Raw genomic sequence first — 19,412 nt, forward strand, 5'->3', positions numbered from 1 at the left:
TGTTCAAGATGTACGTTTTGGCATGTGCTGTATTTGTGTCTCAATACTGTCACATGCTGCCATTCCACGTTCTCTCCTGTTACACTGATATTTATGAACTTATTATAGATAATAAACCCAGATTCTGTGCTGCATGGTGCACTGATTCTGACACACACCTGTCAGAATGATGTCTTATGATAGATTTAACTACTCAGCAGTATATAAAGTAGTTACAATTAGTTCCAGCTGCAACACTAAATGATACGTACATGAACACATCAATGATTATAATAATAACTGATAAAAATAATAAAAGTATATATATATTAATCTGAAATGGGACATTCTGATTATTGATTACTTTTACTTTTGGTACTTTAAGTATATTTTCATGCTAATACTTTAGCTGTATTTTTACTCAAAACTTTGAATGCTTGACTTTTACTTAAGTATTTCTACACTGTGGTACTTTTACTTAAGTGACAGATCTGAGTACTTCTTCCACCACTGACAAACACACACACACACACACACATAGTATTTCAGTACACTTCCCATCTTCTGCAGAGAGCTGTGCATTCCTTCTCACAACAAACATTGGGGCACCAGGGATTTGAAGCGCGTGTGTGTGTGTGTGTGTGTGTGTGTGTGTGTGTGAGAGAGAGAGAGAGAGAGAGAGAGTGCATGAGAAAGAGACTAAGAGAGAGAGAGAGATGGATAGTTGAATCACCCTGCATGACCATCAGCCAAAACTGGAACAATGAGTTCCCTGTTCGATTCCTCCCCTACCTGCCCCCCATGGTTTGTCCCAACGTGATCTGTTGTAACCAGAAGGGCAGAACAACAGACGAACGAGAGGGAGGATAAAAAAAAACAACCAGTCTGCATACTTTCAAGTTTTCAGATGCTTGTTTTAATGAGTTTTGAAATCCCCCTACAACAAAGGCCTTTAAGCACAGACAAAATGAGGGGACGGTGTTTATTGCACAAGCTTCGTCATAAAGAACCAGACACATTAGCCTACACACACACAGCCTTGGAATACATTGATTTGCTATAACAATAACAGTTTCTCTTGGCTATTTGGCAGTAGAGAACGCACCCATTTTGTTTGGCACAAACACAAAAAAACCCAACATGACCATTATTTCAGAAATAGGGAAACATAATCCATTTGTATTTGAATACAATTATTACAGTAACACATTTAGACTGTTTTCACGTCACCAGTGACGACACAAGGAGGACAAGCAGCTCTTGAGATCACTTGTTATATAAAAACAATGACTGGACCACAGAAATCTGCCGGTAAAATGATTAAAGATTTTAACAGGTTGATAATAGACGCGGATATTTCTCAAGAAGCATTTACCAACAAACACGACAGTAAAAGGCACGAGTGAGAAGTAAAAACAAACCTGAATGAAACATGGCACCTAAACAGAACGGCACTGGAAATGGACTTGAAGAGATTGTGATTCCCAACCTTTCTGGTGTTTGACCCCTTTACAGTAGATGACGCAGTGCCTACTTATTATACCCCTCAACTGTGAAAAAAATAAGATACGTTTGTGTAGGAGAGGAATATGTTTCTTCTTTTCTTTCAATTAATTATCTCACGACCCCTCAGACTTATCTTGTGACCCATTGGAGGAGTCCCAACCCCCAGGTTGGGAACCATTGGTGTAGGGAACATTATTAGAAGATTGAAAACTGCTTCAAATGTAAACAAAAGACAAATAACCATCCATTGGTAGGAACCTGGTGTTAGAATATGACCTGATGAACAGTAGTGCTTCCATTGAGCGGGAAAAAGAGGTCTGAGGTTACTTTGTCAGTGTCTCACAGTGAAATACAGCAATAAAATATTTTCCTAACATCTTAAAAACACCCAGACCCCATTACATAGTGGCACAAATCAACAGCAAATAGTCTCTCACCCATCTAGATATTCAACATTCAACTTTCAATAAATACATCTATAAAGTCACAATATAAGTCATAATATTTGCTCTTCTCTTAAGATCAATAGGCTACTTTTGCATGTTCTTGCTCTGAACACACTTTCATAGTATAATAGGTTTTGGCACAGGAATAAAATATATCGTACTTCACAGAAAAAATATAATGCTGGTAATGAACTAAATTAGAATATGCACTGTATAAAAATAAGTGACACATTATAAATGTAAAATCATTCTATTAAAGGCTTAGTTATGGAAGTTACTGCAGTTTCTGTGACTATAAACCAGCTGCAGTCTGGCTCCTCTGGATTTAAAACCATATCAGGCACAAGAAGAGACAGAGAGCAACACTAACTCAAGAAAGTCCAGTATGACACCTGCATACCTGCAGTAAACATCAGTAAAACAGCTGTGAATGACCAGAAAGTATGTTCTTCACTGAAGGAGGCTATTTCACAAAGCAGGTTTGCAAAGAAAGTGAACCAGATAACTTGAAAAAAGGCTGACATTTCTGCAAATATGTTGTTTATAAGCAGTCATCAACATGTTTAAAGGAATCCTGTTGTTGACCCTAATACTCAGGTTTTGTTTCACATTTAGAAATTGGTGACATATCTCCAGGATTAAGCATCTTTTTTTCATAACTGTTTGGCTAAATTTATAATCCCACTTTGTGAAATTGATCCATGGTCTTGTCAGGTGTCTTGGTGCTGAGCAGCAAAGCTCTGCATTCACTTCTCACAATCTGTCCAGATGTGGGCGACACTGAGCCTGTTTTCAGGCTTTACTTCTTCTCTGCTGCCCCTGTCTATGAGCTCTTTAACTTCCTGGTTAGCATATGACACTGATCTAAGTTCAGGTCTCTGTCTCACCCCGTCAGCGTCTGGTTTTATGATACAGAAGAGGTCTGTGAAACTCGGATCTGTGTCGGATGCCTGGGAAGCAAGAAGCCGCCGCCCTCTCTGTACGTCCAGCAGCTCAGTCCGTCTTCCAGACTGTATTCAGGACCTTCACCACCTCCTCATAGATGATGAAAACTATGGCTACATCCAGACACACACGGCCCAGCCGAGGAACTGTCCCTTTATAGAAACTGCAGATGGACACAAAGAGAGAGAGAGAGGTGAATATATAATATCAGTGTTTAGGAAAAGGCACATTTATCGATGGCTGATACAACTGTACAGTACATACAGCAACATGTAGTCATGACATTTTATACAAAAGTTCTAATTTTAAATTTAGCCATAAATAAATCAAATTCTAAAAATCCTACTGAATGTCTGAATGTTCTTAGAGAGACCAAATCTTGATTAGGTGTCTGGAGGTAAATCTTCGTAGATTTAATTGATGTAGACATAATTGATTAGATATGTTTAATACTAGGGTTGAACTAAAGCCTATATGTGTATGTGTGTAACTTGAGTTCAGTTGAGGCTTGCTGTGATAAAAACCTGCTGTGAAACTAACACTATAAACCAAAGCTAAACTAAAACAAAGTGGAGGCGTACTCACGCTGCCAAGCCCTCATATCTCATGATCTTTAAAGCACAGTCCAACGTGCTTTTATATTTATGTGCTTCCAGACCCTTTGGAAAGAAAAGAAAGGCATTGTTACTTCTAATCAATGTCCGTTTGATTAGAACACCAGCAAGGAACACAAAAACCTGCGCTTTATAACGGTCACCATATTACATACCTGCATCCTTGTCTTGATGACATCCAGTGGGGTGTTTCCAAAGACGCTAGCTGCTCCAGCTATAGCTCCAAAGGTTCCAGTCACCAAGGGATTAATAGCTTTGTTGGGGTTATCACCTAATGAAAGGACATAACAGAGGAGTCAGTAACAGTGCAGTCCTGGTACCTCAGATCATAGGTGTGTCCCAATTCCATATGAACACTCTACAGACAAACACATACAGCCGTATGCAAACTGACCTTTGTACCAGTTCTTGAGAGAGGTCATCACAAAGAATCGAATAGCTTGGTTGGAGCCTTGTTTAAGGACCGTGGCAGTGAGTCCCTGGTATGTCCCTCTTAATCCTGGTAAGGCATGACAAGTGGGTACATTTATTAGGCTCTTCTTACATTTAGTAAACAACATCATGTCTGGATGCTACACTTTTTCAAACACCATGTTTTCAGCTGCATTACCCTGTCTGACCAGTAGATGTCAGGTGAATCACATGCATTGACGCTGGTCTTTACCTTGTGCCTTGATGATCTCTCTGACTCCGTGGAAGAAGCCCTTGTATTTGGGGTTGGCTGAAGTCTGGTCATGAATGAATTTAACCTTGGGAGATAAGAAAAGGAACAGGATGATCAGTCTTCCAAAACAGAAAATGTTGCTTTACTATTACAGAGAAGGAAGACACACAGAAGGTGGTGAAAACTGCACAAATGTTTAGTCTAGATCTCTTTCAAAGAGACTTTCAAATGAGTTCAGTGAAAGGGCAGAGACACAATATCGAACAGTTTTCCTGAAAATATAATTAGCTGAGAAGAGTGCTTCATATCGAAATGTTTCTCATCATATATATCGTCCTAGAGAATATGCTTATTTAACAAAAATCACGCACCCAGTGTGCATGACACTAGAAATCAAACAAATCAAATCAGAAATCTGACCACAGATCTGTTGGTGACACACCTTCACAGTTTCCATGGGACAGACCACCAAAACAGCCTCCAGTACCCCGGCTCCAAGCCCACACAGCAGGCCTCTGGTGCTGTTCAGTCGACCGGACTCATCCTTCGCACGGTTGCTGAGGAACTCAAATACCCCAAACCTGAGAAACAGAATGCAGCCAGCAAGACGTTAACGCAGAACTGACCAGGACTGCTGCACGACAAGTGAATAATTATTATTTATGTGGAAAAAAAGATATTATTCTTGTATTACTAAAAGAGGAGGACCTTTGTAATTACACAGTACATCTCTATACTGTATATTCAACTGCCTACTTTTGTTTAAAATCCTGGAAGCTATAAAAACACATCTTACATGCAACTTAGTCAAAGAACCTAAATTTTTAACATGGCATGCTGGAAGTTATATGTTGTTTTATTTGTATGTTGGTTGAGGCTTTGCTCTTGTTTGTTGGAACTTTATTTGACTCCTTTAAGGCCGAAATATTTCTTTCTTTCTTTCATTTTGCAATCTGCAGCTTGATCCAAGATCATCTTCCAGATAATGTTTAATGTGTTTACTAAAAATGCTCAGGTAAAAGGTTAAAGTGAAAAACAAATAGATGACAATATTACCATCAAACATAATGAGATCCCTTGTATTCAGACATTAACGCTACAACTACAGTATAAGAAAAAGTCCCCAGATACAAAGATAATTAAGCTGCTCCTCATCAGCAGATATCAGCGAGTGGAGGACGACGTTTCCACTCCATGACTCACTGAGTACAAATAAAAGCTGAACCACAGATGCACCTCAAGGCAAGAAACTTCCTTCCACCTCAGATTTTTTAGTGGAGACAAACTGCTGAAAGTGCAGAATGTGCTTAAGGCTTTTACTTTATTGTCCTGCATGCGTCCTCATTAAAGATGCACCAATAAACTGTAGTGCCTCAGTAACCAATGAGTGACCAGCAACAGCTGCCATGGAAGCCAGCCCAGAGAGAGAGAGAGAGGTATGGTTTATGTATCTCTGCAATCAGAAAATGTTGTGCCAGCGGGTCCTTTACAAGAAAGGTTATTTATAGATAGAATTGAATTGTGGTGAAGGCAGGACGCTGCCCGGTACATTTAGCAAAAGGGCGGGGGAGGACAGACACTTGGTCTTGATGAATGCTTTGTTGTCCTCTCAGTCTTCTTGAACCATTTACCTGCCGAAAATTCATCTCTTATACTCGACTCATGCGATTTCAGTTTTCTTTCTCCATCTGCCTTTCTATGGCAGGATTTTCCTCAGCTCATTAACCTTCCACATCTGTTTCTGTGTCTCACTCCTCGCACAGATTTAGTTTGTTTTGAAAGACAGGCTCCACACAATTAACCGACTCCCACTGTCAAGCAGGAACAAACAACACATAAAAATAAATCCATTCGTCTCTCTCTTTCATGCACACCACTTGCTGACTACAAACAGCTTTTTAGCTTTGGAGAGAGAATGAAAAAGTGTACTTCCCAGCAGCTTGCTTAGACTGCACGGAGATGGCAGTGCACTTAATAACTAACCTTGTGAAACAAATGCTATTCATTAAAAGCTGCTGGAGAGAAATATGCCACTGTCAGGCCTGCTCCTGTGCCAATTTACTCTCCAAATCCCCCCTACCCATTTAACAAGTGGACTAAACTTTACAGAATATGACACGTCAGGTTTTGGCCGACATCCACAGTCAGAGATGAGTCATTCTGGACAGCAGAGAGCTGCCCAATCTTCATTAGTGGGTCTTTCTACAAGGTCGGTTGTGCTGATGAGAAGAGGAGGTGAAGGAGAGAGAAAAGACTCAGCTGGAGAAGACATACGAAAGACAGAAATAAAGAAAGAAGGCCAGGCGGACAAGAGAGTGGGATGTAAATATGGATGAAGGGTTAAGGAGAGGAAAAGATCAAAGGCTCTCTTGTCTGTCCCTCTCGTACCTCCGTAGCAACCCTCCAGCAGACTTTGTGGTGCATGATGGTGCACAGGCAATCAGTTAATGGGATGGAGGAGAAAGAGGGTTGAGGAGGCAAAGGAGCGATAGGAAGGGGGGAGGGGAGGGAAGATAGAGGAAGTAAGAAAAGCACGGTGGCTCTGTGGTCAATGGAAAAGTGCCATATAAATCAAATCTAACTGTTCCCATCTCAGCAGCTTTCAATCTCTCCGTCATGTTTCATTTTCTTATTCACCTTTTCATGTTTTGCTATATCACCTAAATCAGTTCTCGCAAGCTGATGATCAGCAACCCCCCAAATGATCGCACTATAAATCTGAGGATTAACGAGATTATTAACAAGATAGGAAAACAGAAAATATTACATATTTCTGCTCCCCAAAATTATGTGTATATTTCTTCAAACTTGCCTCTGAACTTTGCTTTTTCTTGTGAATTACTGAATCTTTTCTCTTTTGGCTTCAAGAAAGTATTAAATAAATAAATAAGACAAGGAAAAAGAACCCACTTTGTTTGAACAGCCCATAGACATCTGAAAACCGATGGTCACAAGTAGATGTGATTCCTTTTAAGGGATCACAAGCTAAAAAGGGGAACCACTGAGCTAAATAATTCAGTCAAAATGTATATAACTTGCACATAGTAGGTTATATTTTTATATACAATGTAGCCACATATATGCATGTTTATATACAATGTCATGAGACAACAAGAGCAGAAAGACGACATGGCCTAAACCTCTGTACTTCTCCATGCCATACTTCCTCAGAGAAAACTCTACAAAACCATTCAGACTCCCTCTGGAAAGGGTGCTAAAGGCTGACTGACACACTCATATGTGCACACACACACACAGAAATACTGTAGGCCGCATAAACATACACACACCCATTGACAGAGTACCAACACAAGTCTCCCTCTCTGTACCCCTATTGAGACCCTGCCTGAGTTTGAGTGGCATCTTTGCTCCGCCTGGCTGGGCCTGTCTCTCCATCGTACAGACAGGCTCTACCCTCCAGCATAACATGCACACACACACACACACACACACACACACACACACACAAACAGAAAGAAAGAAAGAGAGGGAAGGAATGAAAGAATGAAGTGGAGAACAAAAAACAGTAACAATAAAAGCGTCTGAGTCGTGCAACATGAGTGTGTGTGTGTGTGTGTGTGTGTGTGTGTGTGTGTGTGTGTGTGTGTGTGTGTGTGTGTGCGTGCGCGCGCGTACAGGCACTGCAGTGTGCACACTTGACTGGAGATAAATGTCATTTCTGTGAAAGAATAACGTAATTATACTGAAGGCTACTGTGGCATTTATAGCTTGCATTGTGGGTAATGGACTAGAATAATTGGAACGTGTGAGTTAGTGGTTCCAGGTAGAAGATCACAACGGCTTTGCTAAAAGTGTTCGTTTTATTCCAGCCTTTACAGCACACATGTACACCCCACCTTTTATATTTATTAGAATGAAACCATGGATCATCATGGATGGATGTTAGACGTTGCATCACCTAAAATGAATCTGTTGCAGAGAAATACTGACAGCAGCAGAAGCTGGACCATTGTAAAGAGGAGTTATGTGGTTTTACTTTGTGCGCTTTATTCAGTCATTTCTACTTTTTATTATTGGAGGAATCAAATGTGAACTCATCTCGTCCTTTAAGAACTGCGTGGAAATCAATATATTTGACCTGGGCTTGAGTAAATGTATTAGTCTTAAATATTTCAGAATCCTTTCAGTTATTTTTAGTTATCTTACCTGACTGCAGATTTGGGTATGGATCCATACAGCAGTGAGCTGAGTCCTCTGTACAGTCCTTTGACACCGTGACCTTGTACCGTCTGTTTCACACAGTCACCTGGGGGAAGACACACACACACACACATATTACAGAATGATAATAAGATAAGATTGTATGTATTACTGCATACAAGTCAGTATTTTGCTGTTTGACTGCACAGGGCTCAAACTTTCCCATTCAATGAATTACAAAATAAAATCAGTCCAGAGATCCACGTTCTGCTATCTTCAAGCCAAATGCACAACAGTGCTGAAAAAGCAACAGCTGTCTTGAGCGCTCATTAGCATGGTCTCCGATCCTCAGAGCTCCAGCCAACATTACACATCCTGGGTCTGTGTGTGTGTGTGTGTGTGTGTGTGTAGTCTGGTATGCATGGATGGTGAGTGTGCATGTGTGCAGTGGTCTGTTCTAAGTCATATAAACAAGCACAGTGACAGCCTGCCAGAATCCCTAATGTACCTGCATGATGGGTAATTAGATAATGAGCTCCTGAGAGAGGCAGGATGAAGAACAGAATATACTGTGAGACAGACAGACAGATAGATAGATAGATAGATAGATAGATAGATAGATAGATAGATAGATAGATAGATAGATTTAGCTGAATTTAAAGGTACTGAAAAGTTTATTGTTTTATATCAGTGGTGGCTGTCTGAACTGGCAAATATCTGATATTAAAATAAATCCCACATGCAGCTCAATTTATTGGAAAAATGATACAACGGTCTAAAGCTGAAGGTCAGCTGTTGAAACATTTCCTCACACACACACGTCATACTTGCCTATTCCTCTGTACTTTGGTGGATTGGCCCTCTCATCCAGTTGTAACTGGGTCTTGACATACTCTGTGGGGAAGGTGATGCAGATCTCGATGCCACCTGCAATTCCACCTGAAAAACACAGAAAACCAGAGCAGATGTTTATCAATACAAAGAACATGAAGCAAAGACATATATTATCCTGGAACTGATCAAAAAGTGAGTGCAGAGGAAGCTTTGTTGACATATTGCCTAAACTTATTAGCATACCATGTCTGCCTAGCTGCAGCCTAACCAAGCCTGATTCAGCGCCCAGTCACCCTTATGAATCATAAGGAGGTGCCATTACGCCATGGATCATTACAGTGACTCCACAAATGGCTTTCCCTCCATGAACATTAAAAGCACTGCTGCCGAGGGAGGAAGAGTAACGAGCCGGGCGAAGATAAATCAACTGTTTCTGCTACGACTAAACTACACAGCGACTGTGCTGTTTGAGGAATGAACAGGAAGTCAACACGAGAGGAGGTTGTGTGAGCAAATTTAGCTGCCTCTCAAATGTGTATGATTGCAGAGAAGAAAATATACAGAAAGAAAGTAATGAAGTGAATGAATGAACGTGTGAGTGACCGCTAGAGGGTTCAGCCTGAAACTCGCCACAGTCGATGAGTAGATGAGGACAAGTGTCCAAAAGCTAATGCACAACACAGATGAGTCACGAGGGGAGGAGGGAGGATGGAAAGAGGGCTGACATTAATTAAATTATCTGCTCAGCCTGCAGGGAGGGGCTCCATTACCCAGGCCAAGACCCTCCATTAACTCAATGACACAGACACACACACACACAGGCACACTGTACAATGGAGACACACATATCAAGCGGTTACACAGAAACACACAGAAACATGCCCCCCAGGAAACGAAAGAAATTCCCAATCTAAAATAATTCCTCTGGTTAATTATGAGGAACATTTTACTGTACATGATGTGTATTTGTGCCAAGTCAGGAAACCTGAAGCGATGAATATGTATTTGCAAAGAAGAAAAACGTCCAATGTCCATCTGAAAGCCCCTATATGTAGAATATTCATGTTTATAGCATCCTTCCCATTGTTGCAGTCTATGTGCTGCTTGGATCCCATTCTTCCACAATGTTGGATCTGTGGGGTATTCATGGTCTCTTGTGATACTTTCACTACAAATTGCCAGAATATCTTCTAATCCTAACCTTAGAGCTTTAACCAGTGATTTCTTGAAGCACAAGAGATTATTTCATATGTTTCTATTTCAAATCAACTAGTTTCCAGATGTTTCTGTGCAGAGATCTAACTTATCTTGTTTCTAGTTTCAAGATAATGATTAATTTCTAGAAGATTCTTGAAATAATGAAAGCTGTACTGGGAACACTGGCAGAATTTCCCTTCATGTTTTGAAGGTTAATTATCTGTTGATGCTGGGGTATTTTACTCGTTTCCACATACGGACACCCAGACACACCACTTATAAGCATGCATACATGTCATTTAGTTCAGCAATTTGGCATTCCTCACGTTACTGGTGCCACCACAACATTTATCACTGTGGCACTTAGAAGCAGAGCGTCCACTAAAGATAAAAACATATATTTAACCCAGGACATACATTTTAGGACTATAAGTAGATGGCATTGCAACGCAAACTAACTCTAACTTCATCTACATCTCCTCTTCTGTGAGTGGGGCTAATTTAATAAAAGAAATCAATAAGGGAAAATGGCTTTTATTTAAGGCTGCACAATTTAATCTAATGTGCTCATTTATCGTCTCTCCATATGATTGTATTGTGACAAAATTCTAATTATTATATATTAACGATAAGTTAGAATTTCGCCTAAATGTGATTTGTACTTGCTTGATTTTGCACTTTGTGATTTTGAGTATTTAGTTAATATCAGCACATCAGTATTGAGATAAAGCCGGGATGACTGACACAATAATAATCATCCATCACTGATTAGACCTGAATTCACCTGATCAGCACAAATCATAATTCGTTCATTCATTAAGCTGATTCATGACATTCATGTGATCTCACACACACGCTCAGTAATAACACACAAACTTTCATCACCAGGCCAGTGAGCTGTAATTCTTCTAATCCCAGTGGAGTGGTAAGTAAATGTTAGCCAGCTGAGACAGAAATCACATGAGCGTTACAACGCTCCATCCCAGCCGCCCTGATCCGGGATCAGTGGGCCAGTGTGTCTTGGGGAGGAAGAAACAATAAACCTCATTCATCTGTTTTCAGCCAAGACAGCGACGTGAAAACCAACCGGCAGCGACTCATTAACAGATACCCACAGCGCACATGATCAATCCTCATCAGGCACACAGCGCCTCAGCCGGTGGAGGAGAAGCAGTCTGTTTGTCTTCTTGTCCATTTTGCAGCCTACATCCAAAACACACTCCCATATTTTACACAAACATTCAAAGATGACACCCTAAACGACTCCGGTGTAGCTGTCAAACGTGGGTTACATGAGCAGAACGGCCATTAATCTTTATCTTCACTGGCTCGCTCTCCTCTCCTGTTGTTAATATTTCTCCCAGCAGCACCTTCCTTCCTCTCTCCTCATCCCCCGGCCACTCTTCTCCACACTGTGTCATAAAATCAATGCATCCACATAGATCTTCGACACTTGCTATTACACGAAAAGAAATGGAAATGGCATTGGAGTGATATTCAGGGCCCAGAGGCGGTGAAAAACAGGTAGTGTTTGATACAAATCTGCTTCTCTAGACTCTAAGAGACTTGAAACTTCTACAAGCTAAACAGCAGTTTAATAAATCAGACATGCACTGTGCTCGAACAAGGTATATTTATAATTTAATCAGCACTCTTCAGACTTCACAGCTTGGCTCCAGCTCATATTGCTACGATTTATACACTGCCTGACCAAAAGTAAGTGGACGTGCGATAATAATTACACCCATATGTGATTGTTGAACATATCATTCAAGAAGCGAAGGCATTAATATGATGTTATAACAGCCTCCCCCTTCTGGAAAAGGCTTTCTACATGAATGTTGAAGCTGGATTTGCTCCCACTGAGCCACAAGCACGTTAGTGAAGTCGGCCACTGATGCTGGGTGATAAGGCCTGGCTCGCTGTCAGCCTTCAAATTTATCCCAAAGCTGTTTGATGGTGCTGAGGACGGGGCTCTAATCAAGTTCTTCCACACCAAATTCTCGTTGATTTATGGGCCTGGCTTTGTGCACAGGCATCCATCTGACAGTTGTTGAGATATTTCAATCTGCACCTAAGCGGTGAACAACAGGCCGACGTCGCCACCTTTGCCATAAAAATGTCTCTCACAATTACCTAAAACAAGAGGTGACATCTTCAAAAACTCACAGATATTCAGTTTAGTGTCAAATAAGACAAAGAAAAGCAGCAAATCCTCACAAATGAGAAGCTGGATATAGGTAGTGTAAAAATTACTTCAACGATGAAGTTGTTGATCAACTAATCATTTCAGCTCTAAATACTTTTGAACCATGATTCATGAATCCAAGATGCACACAAACACAAATTCACAGCCACTTCTTTCGCAGTACAGAGAGGCACAGAGGAAGCCAGGTGAGCCGGCAGACAGCCAGCTGACAGGGAGGAACAGTCTCTGAAATCCTGTCCTGCCTGCTTCGGTGACTCTAATGAGCCTCCAACACATCTGGTCCACTAAGAAACTTCCTTTCTTCTTAGAAGGAAATGACAATCTAGCGTGGCCCCTGAGTGTGACAGGCTCTAAACATATTTGAGGCTGTGGATTTTTTAAAGCACTGTGGCAGTGAAACCTAAAATTAAGATTCTTTTTCAGTGATGCCATTTTCGTTCAATTCAGACAATGAAACTCACCCAAAACAGTCAACTATGTGTATCTGCGTGCGTGTTTGTACTTGTGAGTATATGTGCATGTGCCAGCAAATTAATAAGCCGTTCTGCAGCAGAATCTATCTATTATTCATCCAGATGTTCCTTATTTAGATTATTATTTCTCACTTTAAATTCTCTGGAGTCAAGTCTGAGGGAAAGATGTTATTATGTCCAGTCCAAACGAAGAACACAGCCAGAGGACTGATGTACTTCAAACATGAGGTGCCCTATTAATAGACCCGTAATATTTCTGTTTGCGTTCGCACAAAACATGAAAAGAATTATTCATCTGACGTCTGGCCTTTTAGGCTTCCTCTGTCCCGAACAACACTCCCTAATGCTACACTGATTAACTTAATTACAGGAGGGATGCTGATTAATTTCACATGGGAACTGTTTTAACTGCTCAGACCCCTGCAGCAGACTGTACAGTGATTTACACAAAGAGGACAACTACTCACAAGTTGTTTTGACAGTGTGTACAGTTGTAGACAAGGCGGCCAGGCTCTTTAAAGCCAAATGGTTAAAACAGTGTGGTTTCCAGCTTTTAAATTTACATTACTTATTCTATTCTGTTCTATATTATGTTGATTGATTACTTTCATTGATTGATGACCAGTCAGCCATTGGTTAAAGTTACTTCTACAGTATCAAAATCAACTTGCAGAGTGCATATTACATGTTCATGCAAATATGAGCGTTTGAAAACTCCTCTTTGTTTGGTGCATTCAAGGACGCTCTGACATCTAAGATTCAAGCATTAATTGCTATTACGCATTGATCTGTATTCACAAACTTTCAAAGCCCCAAAACAAAGAATAAATAAACACAGAGGTGGCTATAATCATTAGTTTTATATTCACAATCACATAACTATGTGTATGTAAAAAGGCAAAAGTTAGCGACTAGCTGGTGAACATAGAGACTCAGGATTACACAGCCCGTCATTCTAACAAGCTAATTGATTGCGACCTTTGACAGATTGTTTTTGAATAACTATCTTTCAAGTCTAAGATGGCAGCGTGTTTCTGAACCCAACATGGTAATTACTTGAAAATGAATTGCCCTGCTTTGATTATATAACTTTGACTAAAATGTATGGCAATTAGATGTTCACCTTGATCGATTTCTTCGAACAAGTTTCAAGTCTCTGCAAGTTAATTTCTACGTAATAGTGAATCAAAAGTGGTGACTGAAAGGCAGAAAATCAGTCAAAAAACTTCAGGTGTGTTGAAGAAAATGGTGGGCAAAATGTTCAGTATGTGTGATTTGTAAAACCACCAATTTGGAGCTGTAATTGATCTCCAAGACGTCCACAAACGCAATGCAAAGACTGAAAATGTATAAGCCGGCTGTATATTAAATTATTGTACAAATTTCTGCACTGCTATTTGTTTGTGTGTCCATGGCTGCCTTATACCAACATCTATCTGACAAGCTGTTACAGTGGGGAGGGGTGTGGACAGAGGAGTGCACTGTCATTCATTATCTCGCCTCCCGGTACTCGGGGTCTGAACAGCGGAGGGCAGGCGACCGTGTGCGTCACCTGTGACGTGAGGAAACAGGGAGTAAGCGCACAGTTTGACGAGGCCGCTGAGCCTGAGAGGAGACAGCCACTCAGAAAACCTAACTGGCTGCCCCCGAGGCTGAAGAGAGAAAGAGAGACGGAGGAGAGGAAAAGAAAGAAAAGAGAGCAGGAAAAGTGACATAAAAGAAAGCCTGTCTCAGTGGAAAATCATCCAATCTATCATGAAATCAAGATTTTTTTTAAAAAAAGGAACTTTCTCTCTCCGTCCATCCCTCTGCTTCTCAGATGGCTCATACATGAAAGCCACAACAGTGTATGAATGCCAGCAAATCAGGACCAGAGACCCATTTAGACCGCTCTCTCTCTCTCTCTCCCTCAGGCCTCGTACAGATAAAACTCTCCCTCCTTCCGTGTCTCAACTTCAGTCATCACCAGTGGCTGTTGAGAGACGACTTGAACTAGCCAATGGGAGCAGAAAGAGCTCACGGACCTCTAAAAGCTTTGGACATGTGAAATGCGCACCCCTCCTCCTCAACCACTGTCTATGTGGGCTCTCTAATCCATTAAGCTTTGACCTTCTACTTCTTGCTTTGTCTTCTTAGAGCCTTCGGGCGTGTACATGAGGCTCTCTGCACATACACATACTGTTAACCATAACAGATAAATTTAAAGTAGCATTAGCATGTCACACTGCGAGACGTGTCAACTGGATTTATGAACTGCCACAGCTGAGTAAGAAGAGTTTGTATCCTGACGATGTAAAAAATCAGCTGTGAGTTTCTGACGGACGATATCTCAGGTCAGACAGTCAGTGACAGTTTATCTACCACTGAGTCATCCCAGTGATGCTCTGAACATGTACTTTCATCAAACTACACACGCTGACACACACTTTCATTTCCAAATCCTTTGAAAGACAGTAATAAATCAATGGTTTCTTCACAGCGAGGCCCGGGAGGAGCCAGAGGGTGCACAGGGTTGAGACAGAGTGAATGCAATCGTGCTGCTGTTGCAAAACTGGACAGACAGGCTTGAGACGAGCTAAACGCCACAGCGAGGGAAAGAGGGAGCAACACTGGGCCATATCCAGTCAATCAGGCTGCACAGGGCTGATGGGGGAAGGGGAAGGTCTCATCACGGCCACATTTCCATTTCCCAGAGGCTGACAGGGCGACATGAGTCGGGAGAGGAGATTTTCTTCTCCTCTTCTCACTCTATTTACCACAAAATCAGTAACTCTACAGTTGTTTTTAAAGGTTAAAGTCATACAAGACATAAAGACATAAATTACATACAGGCTACTTGTGACTTCATGATAAGAAACACCAAATCCGCAAACAATATATAGGAAGAAATATAGGGAATAATAGGGGAAAGACAATTTTTTAATCAATATTAAAATTCATTTTGTTATTACAGCTACATACTGTAAGCCAAAAGTTATATATAAATTGTTGTACGTACTGTTTAAGTGATTTATGTTGTACTTTATTTCAGCCGGGTGCTATTCTTTCGTCATTATTGGATGGTATATGTCGCTTGTACTCCACATCATGTAACTATGGTCTGAAGTCAATAATCTGAATCGAAATCTGAATTTAAATGTGTAAATGTATACCCCTTATAACATTTTTTGTGATTTACAGCAGCAGACACCAGCAAACCATTGATTTATAATAGATTCATCATTTCAAGCATTTTTCCAGCAAAAATACTAAACATTTGCTTTCTCATTTCGGCTTCTCATGTGAGGATTTGATGCTTCTCTTTGTCATATATATGAAGGCAGACTAAATATTTTGGGGTTTTGAACTGTTGGCCAGGTAAAACAAGCAATTTGAAGACACCTCAGCTTCTGGGAACATATAATGAGCATTTTCACTATTTTCTGGCATTTTAAAGCTAAAATGATTCATTGATTAATCAATGTTTGTTTTAAATCCTCAATCAAAAGGAATTCATTCAAAATGATAAAATATTCAGCATGTAACCGTTGCCAGCGAACAAGGCTGAAATCAACAGAGTGCTACCAAACACCAGCATGTAGCCTTAATAAAGGAGCATCTCTGAGTGGCTCTTCATCAGCTGGAGCTGCTGCATCCTGATCATCAACACTCGAGGGGGTCAGGGGGTTTAGGGTATAGGGGGGCAGAGCAGCAGGAGAGGAGGCCTGGAGTCTCTGAACCTCAGCGGGGGATAAACCGATGAATCACAGAGATGGCTAAAACAAGAATGACTGAAGTCGTGCTGAACCGTCAATCAAATGATTGGTCAAAATGCTGATAATTGATGAACCATTTTACACATTTGTCAAGCAAAAATAGAAAATCTTTGCTGGGTACAGCTTCAGTGCAACTCCTTCCATTCCTGTTTCAGCACTGAGACGACAGAATGGATAAATATTTTCTGGTACTGTCACAGTATAAAAGAGCAGAACTGACAGAATGACCAGGAGGACCAGGAGCTGTTCATGAAGTGTCTGTTTGCCCAGTTTTGGACGAGGAAGTCCGTTAAACGCTCAGAAAATAATGGAAATGTGAACATCTGCAATTCAGCAGGAAAGCTCAACGTTAAATGCGTTGTGTTGCATCAGGAGTGAGTGTCCCCTTCACTGCTGCATGCTTCAGTCTGCTCTAATAGCATTAAGTAAAGTGCACTAGAGGTGATCTTTAGATTAGAGGGATGAAATCACATCAGTGCAGCAGCAGGTAAGATCTGACCGTGACAGGACAGCTCTGTTTGTCTGGACAGAGGAAGAAAATTGCTTCTTTGGCACTGAGCTCTCTAAACCATTTCCCTTTTACAAGGGTCACGGGGTCAGCATGGTTTGAGGGCAAGTGGCAGAAGTTGGTGGAAAATGTAGTAACTCTGTTAAGAAACCGATATTGCAGCTCTTACACAGTCTCGACTAACTTCAAGCATTCAGCTCCCAAAGCATAAAGTGAAACGTGTCACTTCAGAGAGAAACGCCTTGTTTGTGCTCATTGCAACAAACCAAAAAGCAAAAAAAAGGCACAGTCACCTTATTTTTTTGAGTTGACTTTCTTTACTCCGCTGTTTTAATGGTTTGCTGTTTAGTCTTTAGACTATCTTTTAGTATTAATAAGTGTTACACCTACTTCGCTCCGCTGCGCACCAGAAAAACAAGCTGTGTATGTGACAATATATGAAAACTGTTTCATTCAACTATGAGTTCATCGTAACTCGCATAAAAAGCGACATTTTGTCCAACTATTGACTCTTGATGATGATGAACTTACCTGCTAGGATCGCCTTCCCCGGGTGAGTTAATTTCGCTTTCCCCGCCGGCGCCGCTGCCGCCAGACACCGCGGTCTGGGGAAAGGGCTGATAAATGTGCCTTTACCCTGCATAACTACCGGAAAACACACAGTACAATCTACAAAAAAAAAAAGCTTCTGGTCTAATGAGGTTTATCTTGAAGTAGGCAGCTGGCAGTTTTGTTGTCAAGTAGACTGGAGCGCGCAACACAAGGACGGCTGCTGTCTGGTGCGCTCTCCTGATGCAGGTGATCTCGGATGCGTCCGGAGACTCCAGCGGCTCTCTCTGTTGACAGTGGGCGGACACCGGGGGGGGGGGGGGCTGTCGAGGAAGTTGGGATGTACTATGTCGAGTACCTGTTATTTGTAACCATGGCAACGCCGTATCACGACAGTAGTACGTAAGAGAGCAAAGCAACCCGGAAGCAAGGAGGGGCGGACAAAAGAGTTGTGTCCGTATCCTGCTGCCGCGTGGAACTTGGCAATTTCTCCCGTGAAGCGAGTGAACTTCAACAACCGGCGAGCCTGTTGTGTGACCGGGTCCAGTGGGTGACTCTGTGGGTGCTTATATGAGCGCAGGGTGAGAGAGGAGACTGGCCACATCAGAAGAAGGGCGGGGCGCAGCCTCCCTGTTAGTATTACCATATGAATGCAGCTGAGCGAGGAAGAATAAAATCTGATTCCCCTGTAGTTAAAGCTTTCACCACCAAAACCTTTCCGGATTTCCCCGGCAGCAGGCAAAAATATAGGTCCACACAGCCCAGCCACACCCTCTCCAAACAAAGAGACTGCAGCTCTCACGGAGACAGAAACCATCAATCAGGTCTTGGCAGCTTGGTTACCAAAATGTCAGTCTGGGTCCTGCAAGGGACGGCAATAAGGGAGTAGCGGCATGAACCACATTCACAGCTGTAAAACTCCCCACCATCAACAATAGAGGCTGAACCCTCCAGAGAGCTTGTAAATCTTCCTCCTGATGTGAATGAATAAAAAAGAAAATGCAGCAACAACGCTGTGTGTAAACTTTATTCCTCTTTCTGTGTGCATGACTTGTGCAGGGAGTGCTTCGTGTGCAGCTCAGGTTCTTCCGCTTCCAAAGCTGACACCACAGAGCTCGGTGTGTGTCTTACAGGGACTGCCGGGCAGCACAGGAAGTAAACAATTCAACTGTCACCACTTTGAGCAGCCTTGCTTCAAGACTTTGCCGTTTATTAACCTGCTGTTTTTGCATTTTGTCCTTTTCTTACAAAAATCATTATGTTTTTTAAGACTACAACAACACACTATAGACAATACATACGGTATTCCATAATATTTGACTTCTTTGATTAGTTAGGTATTTCAATATATCTTAAATTATACACTGTTTTCAGTACAATAATGATTTCTTTTTAACCAACTGGCACCAGGATGTGAGCTAATGTTCCCGTGTTTTCATCTCCTCAAGTCTGTCTGAGCTTCATCATCATTTTTCTGTTAGTTGGGTGAGAAAGTTTCATTGAACATCACTTCGTTTTTGACACAACATTAGTAATACTTGATATACTTGAGTGTAACATGAAAATTGTGCT

At 41.4% G+C, this 19,412-nt stretch overlaps 1 protein-coding gene across 1 annotated transcript; it reads right to left on the reverse strand.

Moving 5' to 3' along the window:
• Positions 1-2,203: 2,203 nt before the first annotated feature.
• Positions 2,204-18,051, reverse strand: LOC139284320 (tricarboxylate transport protein B, mitochondrial). The gene is made up of 9 exons (XM_070904549.1): positions 17,823-18,051; positions 9,147-9,254; positions 8,322-8,421; positions 4,597-4,735; positions 4,155-4,239; positions 3,885-3,989; positions 3,646-3,761; positions 3,462-3,535; positions 2,204-3,039 (listed from the first exon to the last, which is right to left on the reverse strand). Exons 1-9 carry the CDS (start codon positions 17,932-17,934, stop codon positions 2,925-2,927), a joined length of 954 nt encoding a protein of 317 aa, XP_070760650.1. The 5' UTR covers positions 17,935-18,051; the 3' UTR covers positions 2,204-2,924.
• Positions 18,052-19,412: the final 1,361 nt, after the last annotated feature.

The sequence above is a fragment of the Enoplosus armatus genome, chromosome 4 (assembly GCF_043641665.1).
Source record: "Enoplosus armatus isolate fEnoArm2 chromosome 4, fEnoArm2.hap1, whole genome shotgun sequence".
In the NCBI taxonomy this organism is placed as follows: Eukaryota; Metazoa; Chordata; class Actinopteri; order Centrarchiformes; family Enoplosidae; genus Enoplosus; species Enoplosus armatus.

What these genes read in the sequence shown, in the direction of transcription:
- LOC139284320 (XM_070904549.1), bottom strand. Translation starts at nt 17,934, where the DNA reads ATGCAGGGTAAAGGCACATTTATCAGCCCTTTCCCCAGACCGCGGTGT. An exon ending in GGGGAAGGCGATCCTAGCAG is followed by an intron (nt 9,255 to 17,822) that starts GTAAGTTCATCA and finishes TGTGTTTTTCAG; the next exon opens with GTGGAATTGCAGGTGGCATC. An exon ending in AGATATGAGGGCTTGGCAGC is followed by an intron (nt 3,040 to 3,461) that starts GTGAGTACGCCT and finishes GTCCATCTGCAG; the next exon opens with TTTCTATAAAGGGACAGTTC.